General features: G+C 31.2%; 1 protein-coding gene across 1 annotated transcript; it reads left to right on the forward strand.

Annotated features, from left to right (window-relative positions):
• The first annotated feature begins 13,966 nt into the window (after window positions 1-13,966).
• On the forward strand, window positions 13,967-19,379 carry LOC105341931 (ras-related protein Rab-11A). The gene is made up of 7 exons (XM_066086398.1): window positions 13,967-14,101; window positions 15,687-15,935; window positions 16,658-16,769; window positions 17,119-17,202; window positions 18,083-18,276; window positions 18,418-18,498; window positions 18,936-19,379. The coding sequence occupies exons 2-7, from the start codon at window positions 15,836-15,838 to the stop codon at window positions 19,067-19,069; spliced, it is 705 nt and encodes a 234-aa protein (XP_065942470.1). The 5' UTR covers window positions 13,967-14,101; window positions 15,687-15,835; the 3' UTR covers window positions 19,070-19,379.
• Window positions 19,380-20,817: the final 1,438 nt, after the last annotated feature.

Below are 20,817 nucleotides of genomic sequence, written 5' to 3' on the forward strand. Positions count from 1 at the left end.
TTCGGTTACTATTTGACTCCCTGGATGAAATTTAAATTTTAAAACCTTATTGCACATCTGCTGGACAGCCCCAATTATATCCCAAGAGATGACGTGGCTACTCCAAAAGTTGTAAGAGGAGTTCTGGGAACCATTCTTTTTTTTGGCAAAAAACGTCTTTTTTGTTGCCCACTGATCCCCTTTATGAAAAAATTCTGGAACCGGATCACACTTTAATATGACACCCCAGTCATATTCTAGAAGATCATTTGGCTACTGCAAAAAAATGACGTTTTTGAAACCAGTTTTTTTTGTTTAAAAATCCGTCATTTTACAGCCATTAAATGACCCCAAGGACAAAATTGAAAATTCCGAAACCTTATTGCAAATCTATAGAATACCCTAAAACATATTCTAGGAGATGATTTGTCTACTGTTGAAAATGTAGGAGGAGTTCGAGGAAGAATGTTTTTTGTGAAAAAACGTCATTTTTTACCAATTATTTGACCCCCAGGACTACCAGAGAATTCTTGAAAACTTTTTACAAAACAACATGACACCCAAAATCAAACCCCAAGAGTTCAGGTTGCTGGTTTATAAGATGTAAATATGAAAATTAAAAATAGTTGCAGAAGGTTAGGATATCCTAACTTAAGATGTTCCTAAGTTGCCGTCGAGCTACATCTTACAGACGTGTCCTAAGTTGATCTTAGGGTGTTCTTAACTTTATTCCTGAGTCACATCTTAGGAACACACTTGAAGTACATCACTACACCTAGACATCTTACAGACGTGTTCTATGTTGATCTTAGGATGTTTTTAACTGTTTCCCAAGTCATATCTTAGGAACACACAAAGGTCATATCTTAGGAAAGTTTCGTGAACATGCCTGCTGGTATTTCCATTTATAGAATAACTTCTGTCAATATTGCAAAATGTACGTTTGAAATGATGTAATATTGCAAATCCAATCATATTTTTTCAAAAAATGAATAGCTAAATCAGGAGAAGTGTAAAAAAAATTAAATTTAAAAAAAGATAAAAAGGGTGCAGTAATAACACTTGATTTGAAATAAAAATAATATCGAACTTTTTATAAATGCAGCGCAGTTTGTCTAAATGTTTCCTGGTTGTGTATTTGACAAAATAAAACAGGAACGTCAGTGATGTTTTTTATTTTGAAATAAAGCTTTTCAGATAAAATTCATACAAAATTTGTAAAAATTACAAAAATTAAAACGTTTTCTATACATTTGCACAATCGAATTCTTTAGTATTGATTTACAAATATCCAACTGGTTCGATATTGTATGTTTAAAAAAATCATATCAAAAATTTTCGTACATGAAAATATAATATGAAATACGGTATTTTTGTTAAATAATTTTCTCAGAGCAGTTTAATATTATTGTCTTTAATGTAGTCATTGGTGAGTGGATGATTCAGGGTTAAAAAACTTGTAAATTTGTAAGTCATCAACAAGTCAATTTTAAACTTCCTGCTAAAACGATTGTAAAAATGAAATTGTTTATTTCATCATAATATCATTTTACCAAGTCTAATTATATAAACAGAAGGTTTGTGAGTTAGCATTTGGAAAACAATCATTTCTATCTTCATATCGATACATTATCATAGCAAGCTCAATCGCTTTATTTCCCGGTACAGACTCTTTATTTGTTATGACAAATACGACATATCTGTAATTCAGCAATGTACGAAGTCCTTGACTTCCTTGACTAATAATCGTCTTATAACAAGCATGGACAAACCAATAATGAACTATCTTATTGGTCATGACTCATCTGAAAATGTTAAGTTTACACATGACATCAAGAAATAAAGCGATTCATATGGATGTGATTAAGGGAGAGGTGTATGATGTTAATTCAGATGTACTGTATAAGATTTAATTTGAATGTAGATTTTGCATGTAACATTAAGTCGGTTATCCTTCAAGTTATGGTGTTATTTCTTTGTAATGATAACTGTTATATACATGTTTAATTATCAAATATTAATGCATATGTAAATAAAACATGTCTGGGTTGTCTACTTCACTTGGATATTTGTTTAGGTAAACAAACCAACCAAGTTCATAGCTTATAAAGATGGAACCATTATCATTTTCTTAAACTTATCTTGTATTTTTTATTTTTTGAGAATACGATTATTTAAAATTAAAAGCATAACCTTGTGTTTATTGAACACATACATTGCATATAAGCCGGTGTAATTGATACAATAAAAGCTCATACAGAACTGAAATATTTTGTACTTATACGTTCATACAGGGACAGATATTCGCAAATGTAAGGCCACTGCGCACGGTCAAACTTTGTGTTGTGTCAACAATTCATTACATTATATTCAAGGTAATATCTCCATAAATTGGGTTTAAAGCCAACTACTAATGAAACCTTAAATCAAAAATTGTCATGATATTATATGTATCAAATAATGACTTGATATATCGATTTGTTGAACCAAAATTGTCATGATATTATATGTATCAAATAATGACTTGATATATCGATTTGTTGAACATATATCAGTAACGAAAAACATATAGTCCTCTTTAAAATTGGCTAAAAACATTGACGTCGCTGGACGTCACGGCGCAACGAAAATATAAACAGTATAGATTTAACTCGGGGAAAAAGCCCTTACTTACTGTTAAAATGCTCAATGGTGGAAAAAAAGTCAAAAATTATTTGCACATTTGTGTTTAACTCGCACACATTTTGTGAGGTTGTGGTAAATGTATTATGAACATCAAACAATACGAAAGAGAGTAGAATATCTGTAAATATTTGATTAAAAAATAAACAACGTCATCAGACATTTAGGGAATTCTTTACTGTCAACGAAGAGACATAAGGAAAAAGAAAATAAAACTTCGCGGAACTAACTTATGATTTTCGGAAAAAAGTAAACAAATTAGATGTCAAGTGAAATATTGCCGATTTAAATTGTATGGTGAAAAGCGCAAAAGACTCAGAGTGATATAAAGATTGGATATATGTTTTTTCTATTAACTGCGCGTGCGTCATCTTCACTGTTTGTTTTCAACGTTACCGTGCGCCGAGTTGACAAAACATGCTGAATATAAAATCGGATAACAAAGATATCCTTTCAATCTAATGGAACGAAACTTCGTATATCAATAAAATTAGTATTGTTGCACAAGTTAATCTGTTAGTTAAGACTTTACTGAAAATATATGATAAACAGCCACATTGTCTTCGTATTTTTTGATTGACCCTCGTAGTACGAGTTTGAGTACGAGTATGAAAAAAGTTTTATAACCTCTAGGACTGATCCTACCTCTAATTTTTGTAGAGATCCGTGTTTGCACGGCTCCTGTTTTGTATTTTTCCTTTGAACTATTGATTTTGAATACTGTTAGTTATAAATAATTATATTTAACAGCCGTTTTATTCAAATAATGATTAATAAGCATTCGTGAATATAGTCACAAGTCGTAAGCTCTTCTGTAAGACGCGGCCCAGAAATACCTAACTTTGTTATTAAGGAAGGTGTTTTTTCTGATTTTCGACTTGTAAAACGTAAATTTGAATCAAGATGAAAGGAAATTGAAATAGTATATTTTTCTTTCTTTTTTACTATCATACAAATTGGCATAGAAAAAGTAATCAATGTTTAGAATCTAACAAGGACTATATTTTTGGCGTAATATTGGCGTAGGAAAATAACACATGTTTCGCAATTCAGAATTGCTTCAGATTAATGAGTCTGTTTTAACATTTTAAAAACAATAACATTAATGTTGGATATTTTACTAATGTGAACTAATGATATGATACTTGGGTTTCAGAATATGTTTTTAAAATATGATTTGCCTATCAAATTACATTTTTATAAGCTATTTAATGCGCCCAATCTATGCATTGATTTTTGTGAAAAAATCACTAAAATCAGTTTTTCTCTCTTTTTAAATGGTCAATATATTAGCTCTTCTGTAAATTTATATCATTATATAAAGTCTTCATAATACATAAAAATCCGAAATATTTTATTATTGGAAGCATAAAAAAATAATCAAAATTTCTTCAAATTTTAAGAAAATTAGAGGAAATGCGGGCTAAGCAATATCAATTTTAGTATGAATATTTATGCCAATTTAGTAGTATAAGCTGACAGACATTCTAATATTCAATCATTTCATTGAAGAATAGAATCTTCAAATTTTAAACAAATGTCTACAAAACTACAAAGAACTACACTTATTTTTATCATCCTTTGCATTGAGGAAAAAGGTAGTGACCTTGACTTGACCTTTATGCGAAAACAAAAAGGTCAAATTGACTAAACTGATAGAATCATTTGGTAATATGATACGTTTGACTGTGTTGAAATTTCATGAATTTCTTATTATAAGAAGTATGTTTGATAACGAGAAGACTCCTTCCTTAAAGCTGAAATACTATTTATGCACGGAATATGCTCGCAAATGTAATAACACTAGAGTTGTCGTTCCTGCCCCGAAATTCCTGCTACAAATTCAAGACAAAGGAAATTAACTGTAACTATTAGGCCATTTCCACTGTCGAAAAAAACCTTTTGCCAGAGGAAATGGCCAAGTAGTTACGATTGATAAGAAACGCGAAAACCAAAGTAAAATTCTGCCGTCAAATAGCGTGCCAGGCTTTATATTTAGCATTTTAAAACATTTCATTTAAAAGATTTTAGACATTTTTATTTTAACTGGACTTTGATCTTGAACTTTGATACGTACAGTAACATTTAACATTCTCTGTATTCTTAAAGGTCTTGAATACGCTTTAGTTATGGTCATCGTTCTACAGCATCATAATGTTTTGATCACTTTACTTATTGAACGCATATAGGACACTTAGACTTTACTAAGGCTAATGAGACTTTCAATCTACCTTGTTTCCGAAATGTGGGACATCAATCAATGCTTGTACACACAGACACCTAACGTTTTATTTTTTTCACATTAAAAAAATATATGTACCCACTACCTAAACCATGTACTCATCGCCGCCATCTTGGAATAATCTTAACGATGCGTTACACCTGTTATTTAAAACACTCACCCCTACATCGGCATATACTGCCTTAGATTTGCGATGAAAGGCTAAAGGGAGGGGGACGAAAGGTGTTATATTTATGTAATTAAGGTTTCCCTGCGTCGTGTGTTTGTGTCAAAATTTCATGTTAATTTAAAATTTGTATAATGAAAGTTATGATTGACTGTACATGTATATATTATCCACTTTCACCTGTTTAACGTGTTTGTAGATCGAAATAAAAATGTATGCCTTTTGCAGGCACGTCTTTTTTGAAAGTTGGGAGGGGGGCATACTCATAAAAAAAATCGTGACAAGCGAAAAAACAAACAAACAAACAAACAAACTAAAACAAAAAGGTATACTTTTCACTTCAATTTCACTGTTTATTTCTTTATTTTAAAATTCAATTTTTACATGGTCACAGAAAAGTGGGGGGGGGGGGGGGGGAAGGGGGGCAACTCTATGTTTATTCAATTTTTTGTACGCAATTTAAAGAAAATTCTTTGATGCGCAAAAAAGTTAGGGGGGGGGGCTGGCCCTCCCTGATGCTACGTGCATGGGGGGGGGGGACTGGCCCTCCCTGATGCTACGTGCCTGTTCTGAATATGCATATGACTGCTAAATACCCGACCTGTGACGCTACAATGTCATCTTCCGTACAAAAAATATATATACATGTAACGTTAGGTGCCTGAGCTTGTAATAATCTAAAACATATATAACAATTAGATTTCTGTGGGAAGATTAAAACTCTGATTGAAATCGAAAGTTCCGTTCAATAAAGGTTGATTAATTAACATTTTAAGACAATTATACCCAGTAGGCGTTACAATATTTGGATAAGACAAATCTCAAATATCCTACCTTTTCAAATTTGATATTCCTTCCGCCATGTCAAAACGTAAGTAAACAGGAAAAATGTCTTTAAAAACTTCCTTATTTAGATACAATTTCGAAAAAAGTGTCGTTAGGTACAAAGCGTCATATTACACTATCATTTTCATCGAAGCATGAAAGCATTGATTCTGTAAGATTTGTCAGTGTTAACTTTGGTAAATTCATCCAGCTTGCGGGATATATTTCCTTGGACGTCATTGAAGTAGCTCGCTATATATTTGTTGCATGTACTTAAACGTGTGTCCTACTTAAAAAGACACGGTAGCAATTTGCGCTGAATATTTTATATTTTATTGTTAACAATTGACGGGGGTTTGCGCCAATCATGTATATTTAAGAATCAAAATGTAACAATTTCTTCCTCTCATATTTATTAAATCTAAGATAATTCAAAACAAGCATGATTGATTAAGGTGAATCAATTAAATGTGCAATTAAATTTTGGGTGCACGGATGAAAAAGTGTGTTATAATCGTATGCGAAAACAACTGTTACATTTTCAACAGTTTTTTCATGTCTAACAGATGAAAGATATTCAGAATGCTTCCATGCTCTGGCAAATATGTACTCATATGATCTTGAACATTTAAAAAAAACACTTTCATCGTTATAGGTATCCCTGTAACTTTTCATTTTATTTTAAATGAAATGCCATTTAATATTTATTTGTTTGATACGATATTGGCGCTTTTGATTGGTCAAAAAATTTCTTTGATAGCTGCATCAATAAAATTTTGCCAGATCTACTTTTTTCATCTGTTCTGATTTAACACTATTTATAGAACTGGAATTTCCAAAACAAACGCTGTCAAAAAATGGAAAGTTGTGTCTGTTTTATTGTCAGCAATCAAAATACAACTTTATAAATATAAAAATTAAAAGTTCAACCTTCAAAAATAAACAGATCAAAAAAAACCCAAAACACATTATTTAATTTATTAAATAGAAAATAAAGCGTCTTCTCACGATTTCGTCGCGTCTGTTTGAGATCGACGATCAACATTTACGGCGATGACGGTTGTTCCTTTTCCAGGAATAATTATAACGAACATAAGCAATGCTGTTCAAATATTAATTATAGTTTCATAAAAAAAAAAAAAAAAAAAAAAAAAGATGGATCGCTACATCATCACAACATATCTGGTATCCATTTGAAACGCCAATTTGTTCTGAATTGATAACATTTGGTCATGATACAATATAGCCATAAACAGTTTAATTAAACTGTCTTGAACTGTCTTGACAGAGGATATGAGATAAGAATAAAATCTCGAAAAACATGCTTTGAAAATGTGTTCGTGTATCAGGCCCTTAACTAACATAGATTATCAGCTGTTTTGAATTCTAAATAATAAAGTGGTTTCCTGCTATTGGCAATACATTTTATAATTTCATCTGCAGCATTAATATTTTTTTTTTAATTCAAAAAGTTATCGGTAGCAATAGCAGTGGAATATTTGCTAGCTAAATCGGGGAACGACAGAATTCTGAAAAGAGTATTTTTTGTTACCAAACGTACATGTGTATAACTATGGACAAATAAAATATGCGCATGATTGTTGTTTAAAATTGCTCTAGGGAGAGAAACGAATGTGCATGATTTCGCGAGATTGCCTCTTGTAGGTATTATTTAGGAACCAGCGATAGAGAAATTAATGGATTGAAATATCAAGTCTCTGAACACATTATAGGCTGTGCATATCGTTCACCAAATTCTAGAAGTATTTTTGTGACAAAAATGTTCATGGTTCATTGAAAAAGCTAACGATATTTTTTTAACATTATTATTCTTGGCGATTTAAATGGTATAAATACTGCAACAAACAGATTTACAAATTAATATATGTCTTCTATACGCAAATGTTTGACCAAAAGACCAAGGATAAATCCTAGATGGATTCACTGTTGCGTAAAACTATACATATATTTTATTTTATTCCTATTTTAGGTATGCAAGAAAAAACAATCGAAAGCTATATTTGAAGTTAAGAAAAATATTTTTACACCAAATCTACAACTAAATTACCACCAATTCATTACGCAGACATTATATGCACTAATAATTTTTCATTTTCAGATACCGACTAGATTGAATTTTAAATACAAATTTCACTTCAATTCTTAATCAAGATAATACCAATAAGGAACTACCTGTTTTGCAACTCAAGACTACAGACATTTCTTCAAACCTTGTTATTAAAGAACAAGACGTTTTCAAGATCTGTCAATAGGTGCTGACAGTATGAGCCACAAAATGCTTAAATCATGCCAAAAAAAAAACTATTTCATAATCTTTTCTCTACTATTCAACAAATCCTCTATCATTTGAGATTTTTCATGACTGCTGAAAATTGGCACATTCCATTTTTTAAGAAAGATGAACAATTTTATTTACTCCAACAACTTATTTTATAAATATCAGGCTGGTAGTTTGCCTTGGAATTTTTACTTACTTTTAGAAACGTATCAATCTATTGTTAATAGTTTTTGTTGATGAACATTACGTTGTCACAATCAATATTGAATTTTTTAAAATGGTTTATCCCGTTTTGAGCCTCGTTGTTGTACAGGTAGAGTTGTATACATTACCCTGAAGGGAGCCCCATTGTTCCGGGCATATAAACCAGTGTTGGTATATAAGGGGTGTAGAACTTGTCTCCTCGGGTAGCGCACGTTTTACAGGTACAAGGTGTGGCACAGTCTGTTAGACCAACGAAGGAGTAGTTTTAAAGGAGGATTTGCGGCCATATAGTACATTTGAGGATAAGAAGGTAAACATTTCTTGAGCTGGCTTTTTTCTGTCCGAAACTGGCCAAACTGATGCAAAAAATATAAAAGCAATAATTATAAAGTCCTACATGTCATTTTATTCATATGATCAGGACAATGCCTTTTTATGACTCAGAACAACTGTCAAACTGTGAAGATAAAAAATAATTTTTTAAGATTTAAAAATCTGAAAAAATATTAAGGGGGTACACATGTATATTGGTGTCCTCTCTACAACCATTTGTTGAGAAAAAGTTTGAAACTTTGCCTCAAAATAGGGTACCCCATTTATATCAGTCGGCATGGGATCTAATTTTAGAACAAGAAAAATCCAGTCTATACTTAGAACTCCTGAGTTTATTGAGACACATTGACAAAATAGAAAAAAAGTCAATTCAAAGCAATCCGTTTTGAATTTGATATATATATATACCTCCCCCATGTTTGTTTTATGGGGATTTTTTAGTTCTATGAGTATAAAATAAAGTATATTCATTTAAGAAGAAGGTAAAAGTCGAAAAAGTGATTGCCTAAAATTAAAAAAAGTATACATCATATTTCAATGAAAATATATCTGCAATGTACCTCCATAGACACAGACAAATATATCTTTTGGTTTTTGAAGCCCACTTTAAGAATAGGGTACCTTACTTTGAGACGAAGTTACAAATAAAATAACCAAGCTTGGACATTTTTCTCAACAAATTGACTCCTTTAATATTTTTTCAGATTTTTAAAATCTTTAAAAAAGGTCTGTACCTACGCAGTTCGACAGCTGTTCTGAGTGATTAAAAGGGCATTGTTCTGTTCTTGCATGCAAACTTTTCATACAAAATGACATGTAGGACTTCGTATTTATTGCTTTTATATATTTTTGCAACAGTTTTGGCCAGTTTCGGACAGAAGCAAGCCAGTTCAAAAAATGTTTACATTCTTATCCTCAAATGTACAAATTGGCCTCACATCCCCCTTAAGTTCATGGTAACTGAATCTCCAGTCAGGGTTTTTTTTCCCGGGATTTCCCAGTGTAGCTCTTTGTGGCGATAGAATTTTATTGACGGTCGGGGAGGACTTCCCGAGGCCTAGAGTGTGGGCGAGTCAGAGTGACACCTGAAGCATGATGCTTTGATGACTGGATGGCGGGCCAACAGTGTATATTACTTATGCCGACGCACTTAGTGGGCACTGATTATATCGTGAATTACCGTGGTCCGAGGGCGGATTCCACCAAAGATACCGATAACGGGATCTGGGCAGCGGGATCTCTCTTTCATTTCACTTTATTTTGGATATATATATATATATATATATATATATATATATATATATATATATATATATATATATATATATATATATATATATATATATATATATATATATACATGTTTTGTTTTATATAAAATTGTAAAATTCTTGTCTTTTACTGATCAAGCATAAGGGTGTCGTAACATACTTATGTTTGTTTTTTGATCCTTCTAAAGCCTTAGATCTGGCAATAAGATCTCATTCATACAACTAAATGCAAATGGAATCTTACTTAAGCAAAAGACAAGAAAAAATTATGTATAAAAACAAACTTTCTTCTACACGAAGAATTTATGCAGGTGTTCCTCAAGACCCAGTTCTAGGGCCATCATTGTTTTACTCTATGTTAATGATGTGCCTGAAAAAATGAGATCAATTTTAGGCTAAATGCTTATGAAAGTACATTACAACAATGTTCAAATAATATTTCTGCGAAGATTATCTTAATTGTAATCTTCGTCTACTTAAGGAATAGTCAAACAATGGCTGCTACAGTTAACTCAACAATAATCAAATCTTGTAATTTTTAGCTAAAAAAGAGTCAAATAAATGGTAATGTGTGTATAACAGTTTATATCTTAATGTAAGAAATTGCACACTTTTATTAATTACGTTTATTTAAAGTTTGAAGGCTGCATTCACACAGAAGAAAAAACTAAGATAAACATACATAAATATTCAAAATTATCTCGGTGTAATTTAACATAACGCTGGAGCCCGCCTTAATGGTCCTTTTCGCACATTTAAGGTCAAACTCCATGGGTTTAGACTTTCTAATTGACCATCTTTATCGTTCACTCTCTACAAAAGATACCATACACACGACATGAATTTATGTTAAAAATATACAAACATATGTTTTTGTTGTTTTTTTTATTTCATAATGTATTTTTTATGGAACAACTGTTGAGACAACGACGCTTATTTTACATTGTACATTTATTCAAATCATATCGAAATATTGAGATTCAACCAATTAGATTAATAGACAATGCATTAATGTCATACTATTTTTATTCTAGTTATAATGTGCTATATTTGATCTATTTGATCTGAAGTTGATATTGTATAAAAGGATGCAAATGTAACAGTCACCATGGACTGGTGCCACAATAAAATTGTTTTAATTTGCTTGACGTTACATTTGAATCAGGTAAAATGAAAGTTTTCTAAAGCTATGAACTATTTGTAAAAATAACCGGCAAAACTGACGAAGCTTACTTTATATGAAATATAGATTTTGTAATATTGAATCTGTCAGTGTGAAATAAAAATTACGTTTTCACAATTCAACGTACCGTCATACAGATTACCACAGTTTTAACCCTGGTCTTTAGACGTAATCTTAAATTTTAGACCTATAGATAGATAGATAGATAGATAGATAGATAGATAGATAGATATATATATATATATATATATATATATATATATATATATATATATATATATATATATATATATATATATATATATATATATATATATATATATATATATATATATATATACATACACCGACTGATGAAGACCGGTAACACGGTCGAAATATTTTGAAACAGTGTTTTAAAGTTTTTTAATTATTCATTGAAAAAGAGACTTTATAAGTCTTATTAATTTATTAATCAGAAATTACTATTAGACCAGGCACATACCCTTTTAACAAGTTATTTGTAAATGGATTAACTAGATGTTTTGTAATGAATATTCATTATTATAATCAATTTTTTATATTTATATATTATGATACTGCTTATATGAATTATTAATAACAGCTAGTTCTGATGTAGATGTTATACAAATCTGTACTTGATGTAGATATTTGTACTTGAAGTTTATATGTACTATACACATCTTATGCTCAAAATTTTTTCTCAAATAAAGTTAAATCAATTTCTTTGTCTAAATTTTACTTTATGATTGAATCAATTCATACCAATTTTTTGTTTGTTTGGAGGTTTAAATATGAAGAAATCATAAGATCTACTGTTTTTGAATTTATGAAAACTTTTAATTCTTTTGATAGTATTCATGTTTGTAAAATGTAGTTGTTAAATATTCTGAACATTTCTCTAGTTGCAGGGATGGTAGCTCTCCCAATAACTACAGTACAAACAGTCCAGTCAAGAGTTACTGTCGCCCGTACTGGGACAATCAGGACCTCCGGCCATACATATCGGACTACTACTAGAATCTCACACACAGTGCTGAATCTCTCAAAGAATGCCCATCGATCAAGCCAAATGCATCTTGCTACTTATCAAGAAAGTTTTTATCTACTTTTAGTATTTTTATTGTAATTCTTGCAGGTTTTTTGTTGACTTGTTTTGTATTTTTTTTAAATTAAAAAAGACTTTGATTTTTATCTACTCTGATGTAAATAACACATTTGTACATAAATCATTAGCCTGAATATGAATGTGTTTTGAGGTGTTCAATATGTATAATTGTGTCCTAATAATCTGGAGTAACATATATCAGTGTCGGTCAGGCAGTTGGGTATAACTTAGGTAGAACTTGATGTACACCATGTATCGGTGTATTTATTTGCTGTCTCTGTGTCTCTACATACATGTACAATGTACATGTACAATAGTTTATTATGAGAAGTAACCCAAAGATTGTGTTTGTAAAGACAGATACATGTACATGACTTCACTGTACTATATTTTACAATATGTCTACATTTTATTTTGTTGTTGTTTACAATCTAGTTAAGAATCTTTTCATCGTAACTTACAGGTCTGATTTAAAACTGTACTGCAATCAATTTATTAAACAAGATGTGTTGTGCACAGACTGTGCAGGGTTTGTTGCTGGACTGGACAGGTACAGGGTAACACCGTGTGCATGAACTATATGTATGATATAAAGGGTATTTATATGTGACATCTGAATAGAAAAAGGAAAAAGTTCAGTTTGTACTTGTTAATTTAGATAAACTTGCCTACATAATGATCTGATCGACAGATTTTGGTTTACTTTTGTTTTAATTTGATTGGTTGTATAAAAGTAAGTTATCATAACTTTTCTACAATATTAATAAAATGCAATATTTTGCAATTGATGTTGTTTCCTTCATTTTTTAAGAAGATAAATTACCCGGTATGTAGTTTTCTTTCTGTAGAAAACTGTGGCCCTGCTCTCTCTGAGGTACTTATTTATTAATAATTTTGGATACCTTTTAAATGAATTCACATCTTGATTGTGTTTCCAGTTTATCACAGCCGTCACACCACAGAGGTTGGTAATTAAAGATGTATAGCCCCTTACTTTAAGGGGAAAGTCATTTTTTGAAACATGTCAAATGAAAGGCAAAGCTTTAATTATTGAGCTTGGAATAAAATCTTGGACAATGGGGCCATGTACTCAAGAAATACTTAAATGCAGAATTCTGTAAATTAATGCATGCTTAAAAAAATTAAAGGCTCCGAAATTTTTTTTTCAGACAAAAATAAATTTCATAAGGTAATAATCCATACTTTCTGTATTTATATTTCGACCACAGAATTAAAAAAAAAAAACACATCTGCGTTAACAAGAAACAGTTTTCTCAATTTTCTCGTCAGTAAATGAGACGATGTAAAAATAAAATGTTATATATAAAACAATTTTTCTGAATTTACATGTATGACAACTCATTTTACAAAAAAATCTCATTTATCTCATTAAAATCATTTTTGAGCGAATAGGAATGGCTTGAAAGCTAAAGTTAAAAGAAAAAAACAAAAACGCGCAATAAATCTTGCAATCCTAGCGAATTAAATTTATTAGCGTCTTACGATAAGTGGTTTTTATTATCATACAAAATCCCTGTATTATCCCCTTTGTTTATCTTTATTACTCAAACATTAAATGGTTAGATATGAATACATCAGTGACTTATGATATGGTCAACAAATCTATAAAGAGACCTGACGATCTGAGTCAGTGTTTGTAAACATTCACTTTCAAGTTTGAACATGAACACAGCCATACTATCATGTTTTAAAGAGTTCCCATCTTAAAAGGGTTAACGATCCACTCTGCTCCTCTACACCCTCAGCTTGCGAAGATGAATTCTTATTAATTCATCCAGTCTTCTTTAGGTCACGATCTTTCAAGATTTCCAAACTATCAATGCATTGATATTTTTCCAATGAGTAAATATGAATAATTAAACCGGTATATACAAGTACAGGTATAGAGCATTATTAATTAAACGAGGAAAACTTCGGTGTGTGTTGATAAGACTTGTATCTCTGTAAAAACCTTTCATATCTTCTGATGTATTCTGAAGAATATCATACATGTACAACTCCCTTGGTAAAGAATTAAATAATTATATATTTTACACTTCCGTACATCCAGTGATGTGACATTAGATCGATAAATTTTAACGTACATGTAATATAAGTGCACGTTAACACTTAAACTTGTTTATTAAGTTTAAGCAATGTCAAAGAATTGTGTTATTTGGGGAAAAATATATAGAATGTCCTTACATTTATATATATGTCTTTAACTGTGATTTTGAAAAAAAAAAAAATTCCTTTTTCCATTTGTTTGGTGCTAATTTCATTCTCTGTTAAAAGGAGCGTCAAATATATTATATCTTTTTATTTTGTAATAACTATTATATATTTATATAATACAATATGCATGCGCGGATTCAGAATTCTGTCTGCAGCATATTTTAGATAATTTTAATAGTGTAAAGATCCGATCCGCGCTTGACATGAACCATTTTATAACAAATATCTTATTGAATTAAAACAATTTAAATTGACTGAACACGCTCTTTCTTTGTTTATTAAATACGTTAAAGAAAAATGTTAACAATCTATTTGATAAGACACTTGTACATGTTTTAATTGTTTGATTTTGCCACGTAAAAAGTAAAGAAACCACACATGTATGCCAACGAAGTAAGCAATGTCAAATTTTATTTTTTTATCCTACATGATTTAATACGTTTAAAATATTTTGATACTACTTTTATGCTTTAATTTGCGGGAAACGTGTTTCCTGTTATAATGTAAATTACCGGTACAATGTAATTTAACCTTGGTATACATGTAGTGTTATTAATGACTGTGGACATTGAACGCTACCATTTACTCGTTTTTACATTGAAGTAGCTGTTAACGGTTCAGCATGGACCATCCCTTAAGTTTTCTCCTTTGATTATATTACGAAATAGGCGTCGAATATTTAAAAACCGTTAGTAAAAACATCATTTATTAAAAATACAGACAGGATCTTTATTTGTTTTAACCATTAATCACTTGAATAAATGCACAAAAAAAGAAGAAAAAAAGTAAAACAATAAAACAATCCTTCGGGAAGTTTTGGTGATGAATTTTTCCACGTGATCCTTTCATGTAGAAAAAGGCATGGTTAATTTGCGAATTTAGTATTACAAATATTAGTAAATAATCTATACGAAATCCAGTATTTTTTCCTTTTATTTACCTTATTTTAGAATATTCCCATTACCAGACACAAAGTGAATAGATATAAATATATAAGGGACTTATTATTTGGTTATAAAATTTATAAATATAGACCTGACTAGATGAGTCATTGTTTGTAAACATTGGGTTTTAAACGTGAACACTGCCAGGCTGTAATATTGTCGATCATGGTTTTAAATAGTTCTACCATTGACTCATGCTGTTTTACCTACATAAGGTTTCTTCACTCATAGAACAACTAATTCGGTTCCTGTACTATCAATACAGCGGTATTTCCTTCAGTGAGCTAGATCAACCTGTCCGTCGGTTATTTACACCGGTATATAAACAAAACATTGCATCACATTTGGAGTGTGCAATACAGCGATGAAAACTTCAAAGTGCACTCATAAAACTTGTGATCACTGTAAAAACCTCTCCAATCCTCCAAATTATTCGGAAGACGAATACGATTATTTAGCAAAAGGTAGGTTATGTTGAATTGTAGAATACTTTACATTCGTGTGTCCAGTGTAAATACAATGCGATAACATCTTTTATAGCTATATTTTAAAGTGTTTTCAATGTCAGACAATTGTGTAACTTAGAAACTCTTCAAATGAGTTGAAATTCTAAGATATTTGTATTCCATTTGTTTATTTTATGTTCTTTTTAAAATGCAATTCTTTTAAAATACTTGTATTGCTTTTAAATATATGCATCTTTTTGGTTTAATTTTTTTCTACTTTAATTTTTTACTTTTTTAAATAAGTTGACATGTGTTATTAAAATGTTAGATTGGCTAAGTAAGCGCGAAAGTGAATTTCATTATTACAAATAAAAATCTCTCTTTATCAAATTTCTGTATCACATTGAAATTCAAATAATGATTATCATTTTATTTGGTTGCAAAAATATATTGGTTTTTACATGCAACCAGCATTACAATATTGTGCAGTTTGTATATAAAACAAGACTTTCAATTATTACTAATGTTTTTGTCAAAAGTATAAAGATATCAAATTCATTAGAAATATTCTTCAAATTCGCACCATAATTATTTTACAAATTAACATAAAGAATAATGACCAATTGCTTAAACCTCTGCTTTACAGAAAGGGCATGACAACGAATCGATTAAATTTATCTTAAATAGGCATTGATTAGTTAATAAATTTGATTAATTTTGTAATTTTTATCATTATGCAGTTGTGTTGACTGGGGACAGCGGTGTAGGAAAAACCAATCTTCTGTCGAGGTTCACCCGGAATGAGTTTAGTTTGGAGAGCAGAAGTACAATTGGGGTGGAATTTGCTACCAGGTAAATCTGAATACTATTGAGATATAAAATTAATAATGAATCGTCTTTTCTAATGCTGCGGAATATGCCGTTTCTGATGCTGGTTTGTTTTCTGGCTAAGGTCAAGCGACGCAGATAATGTAAACATAAAAGGTTAAGATACGGATTATGTTTTACTAATATAAAGTGACGCAATATGCTCACGGAAAACAAAGAACCCAATGACATTTATATACATGTAAAATGTCACGTCATTGTTTCCCTGACTCTCAGATATTCTAAGTGGAGCCTTTGTTCTTTACGACAAAAGAAGTCCGAAATTCAACTTGAAGCATATGGTTGCTTAACTATATATCCTCCTAATTTACAGAAGCGTTCATATAGACGGAAAGACATTGAAGGCCCAGATCTGGGACACAGCAGGTCAAGACCGGTACAGAGCTATCACTAATGCGTAAGTCTCATTCAATAATTAAGACTCATCCAACAATAAGTCTCATCCAGCAATATGTCTCATCCAGCAATAAGTCTCATCCAACAATAAGTCTCATCCAACAATAAGTCTCATCCAACAATAAGTCTCAACCAACAATAAGACTCATCCAGCAATAAGTCTCATCCAGCAATAAGTCTCATCCAACAATAAGTCTCATCCAGCAATAAGTCTCATCCAACAATAAGTCTCATCCAACAATAAGTCTCATCCAACAATAAGACTCATCCAGCAATAAGTCTCATCCAGCAATAAGTCTCATCCAACAATAAGTCTCATCCAGCAATAAGTCTCATCCAACAATAAGTCTCATCAAACAATAAGACTCATCAAACCATAAGTCTCATCAAACAATAAGTCTCATCAAACAAAAAGTTATCAAGCAATAAGTCGCATCAAACAATAAGTTATCAAACAATAAGTCTCATCAAACAATAAGTCTCATCAAACAATAAGTGTAATGAAATTGCCTACAAGTTTATATAATTCAAGATAAAAATTATTTCAATGATGCTTCATAACAACAGCTCTGTTTTAAATGGTGTACAGGGGCTTAATTGCGGGTAAACATAAAACAAGCTTTTGACGTCCTCTTTAAGACGGTATCTGATTGAATATAGCTATCGGAATTATTTTCCCCGTGATTTGATATAGAATATCAAGAAACTGTTTTATTTTCAATCCCTTTAAAATTGTAAAGAACGAGATAAAGATTATTCGAATCAATTATGACGTCGTAATGATTCTAGGTACAAAAGACACCCAGTAGTCATTTACTAGATCTTGACCATAATTTTGTGCAGTAAATTAACCTAATAGTATGCATCTACGACTCCTACAGCTATTACAGAAAAGCTGTGGGTGTGGTCTTCGTCTATGATATTGCAAAACGACCAACTTTCGACAACCTAGATAAATGGTTGAAAGAGGCACGCAACTTTACGGACGATGACGTCATTTTGATGTTAGTCGGAAATAAAACCGATCTACGTCACTTGCGAGCCGTGTCATCACAGGAAGCCCGGAGTTACGCAGGTATACTTTGGGTACATGTTTATCATTGTTTATGAGTGTTGAGATTGAATTTATATGTATGGAATTCAAAGATGTAACATTCCCTATTATTCAGATATATATCTTTGTTCTTGTTATTTTTACGTTTTATAAATTTTGTAGAGAAAAACAACATGTCGTTTATCGAGACATCGGCACTGGACTGTACCCACGTTGACCTGGCTTTTCAGAGTATTCTAAAAGGTCAGTGTTTGATTACATGTATTTAAAAACTTTTTAGCTAGAAATGTCATCGTAAAATAAAAGACACATTTCTATTTATATCACTCCAAGTCTAGAAAACGTTGAATGCCATTAATATGCGTTTTTAAAAACAATACTTTACAATCAATTTACATTGCATGCAATTTAATTATTCTACCATTAATCATATTTTTGTATACTTTTTGGTGATACAATGATATAAAGGTAGAGAGTGACTTGTGATCATACAGTTATACTACTATATACTGTTTATCATTGATCAGATTAAAATAAAATAAAGGGAGACATTTTATTGTTGAAGCTCTATGAATTGCTTATTATATAATAGCGATCAACATAGAATGTGACAAGCGTTGGTGAGCTGAAGGATATTGTGTTATTTGAATCTGCTCTGATAAATGTCATTTTTCTTCCAGAAATTTACTCGACGATTTCACGGAAGGGACTAAAAGATGATACAGGTGGATTTAATCTGCCCAGTGTTGTGGATTCCATGGACATAGGAATCACAGAAACTGAAGAGAAGCGGAAGTGTTGTGTTGTCATGTGATCAAATACATCGTACTTTACTTAACCGACATAACCGCCATTACCGTCAACATCATTATTATCACTGTCATCATCATCCACATCATCATCTTTGCATTCCAATTTAATTTGTTTTCATTATATAGATATGATTTGAAGCTTATTGTTGTGTTTTTAGATGATCATTACATTATACAGTTTATGATCTGCATGTACATGTAGCTTTAAAGTTTTGAATGAAACATTCATGTTGACTTATTGTTATTTCGTAGTTGTGTTTGTGATACTTCGAAAGGAAATATCTTCTTTGCTAATAAAAGGCTTTATCAAGACTGATAACGTTTGTTGTGATTCTTAAAAAACAGAACAAAACAAAAACCCGGAAAGAAAAGTAAAGAGAAAACCCGAAACAATCAAATCGTAAGATGGAAAGATATGACCATAGTACACAGATCGTTTCAACAAGAGGCCCATGGGCCACATCGCTCTCCTGAGGAACAATAGGTATGGTAAAATCATCGTAATGCAGTCATAATGCAAACTATCTGGACAATGCAGTATAATACATGTAGATCATGTAGAAATAAAAATCCATTTTCCCCCTGAATATTCTTATGATTTTATTAAAGTCCTTTTTTAACTGGATGATTTTAAAGTGATATCTTATGTTGAGCTTTGCAGTTCTATAAAGATTTTGCACAATTGTCTATATATGGAATATAAACCTACATCACACTCTGAACCCCTTGTGAGACCCAAAAATCGTCCAGAGACCAAAGTCTTAACAATTTTAAAGAATCAGCAATATATCAAAATGCTTGCATGTAAGTAAAACCATATATTAAAACGTTTATGTTTTTGTAAATGAAATATTTTCCTTTGATAAAGTGGATCCCCAATGTGGCCGCGCCCTACTCCTCAGAATTTTGATTTGAAATTTTCTAGGATGCTTTCACTAAAGTTACAGCATTTTTAAGCAAGTAGAAGCTAACGGCCAGTAAGAAAAAAATGTCAAAGTACTGAGAGTACTCGATCAGAAAATATATTTTACGTAATTATCGTCGACATACTTTAATTAATACCAAAGTTATTAATGCATCAATAGTTTGTAGGTGCATTGAAAACTTCGGAGGCAGTAAAGATCGTGTGATTTAAATCAAGGGAGATATAAACCCCTCGGAACCACCTGATGGTACCCGTACAGACCACATTGAAGACCTGGAAATGATAGTCCTATATGTCTAATCAAGCAATAAGTCTCATCAAACAATAAGTCTCATCAATATATAAGTCTCATCCAACAATAAGTCTCCTCAATCAATATGTCTCATAAAGCAATAAGTCTCATCCAGCAATAAGTCTCATCAAGGAATACGTCCCATCAAGCAATAATTATGCCTCATCAAACAATAACTACACTGGCACTGTACCAGTTATTGGCTAAAATTTAACGTTTTCGTTTTGTATTTCCTTATTTCTTGATAGTTTTGGATAAAACTTAACACACTTTAAATGGTGAAGTCCTTGTTTATCTATCTGTTAAATTATATCACTATTTTGACCCAAAGCATCTTGTTTTGTGCTTTTTAGCCCGCCCCGAATTTCCTGCATTTTTACGATTTACTGTACCAGTTTTCGGCTTTGTGATAAAAACATAGTAAACTCCATGTACATGTTGATTTTATACTCTGCTAAATGTAATTTGAATTATGTCCCTTGTGGGGTCAGACTTAGGTCGTCGGGGTTATGATATATTATAACCAATATTAT

The sequence above is a fragment of the Magallana gigas genome, chromosome 5, assembly GCF_963853765.1.
Source record: "Magallana gigas chromosome 5, xbMagGiga1.1, whole genome shotgun sequence".
Lineage (NCBI taxonomy): Eukaryota > Metazoa > Mollusca > Bivalvia > Ostreida > Ostreidae > Magallana > Magallana gigas.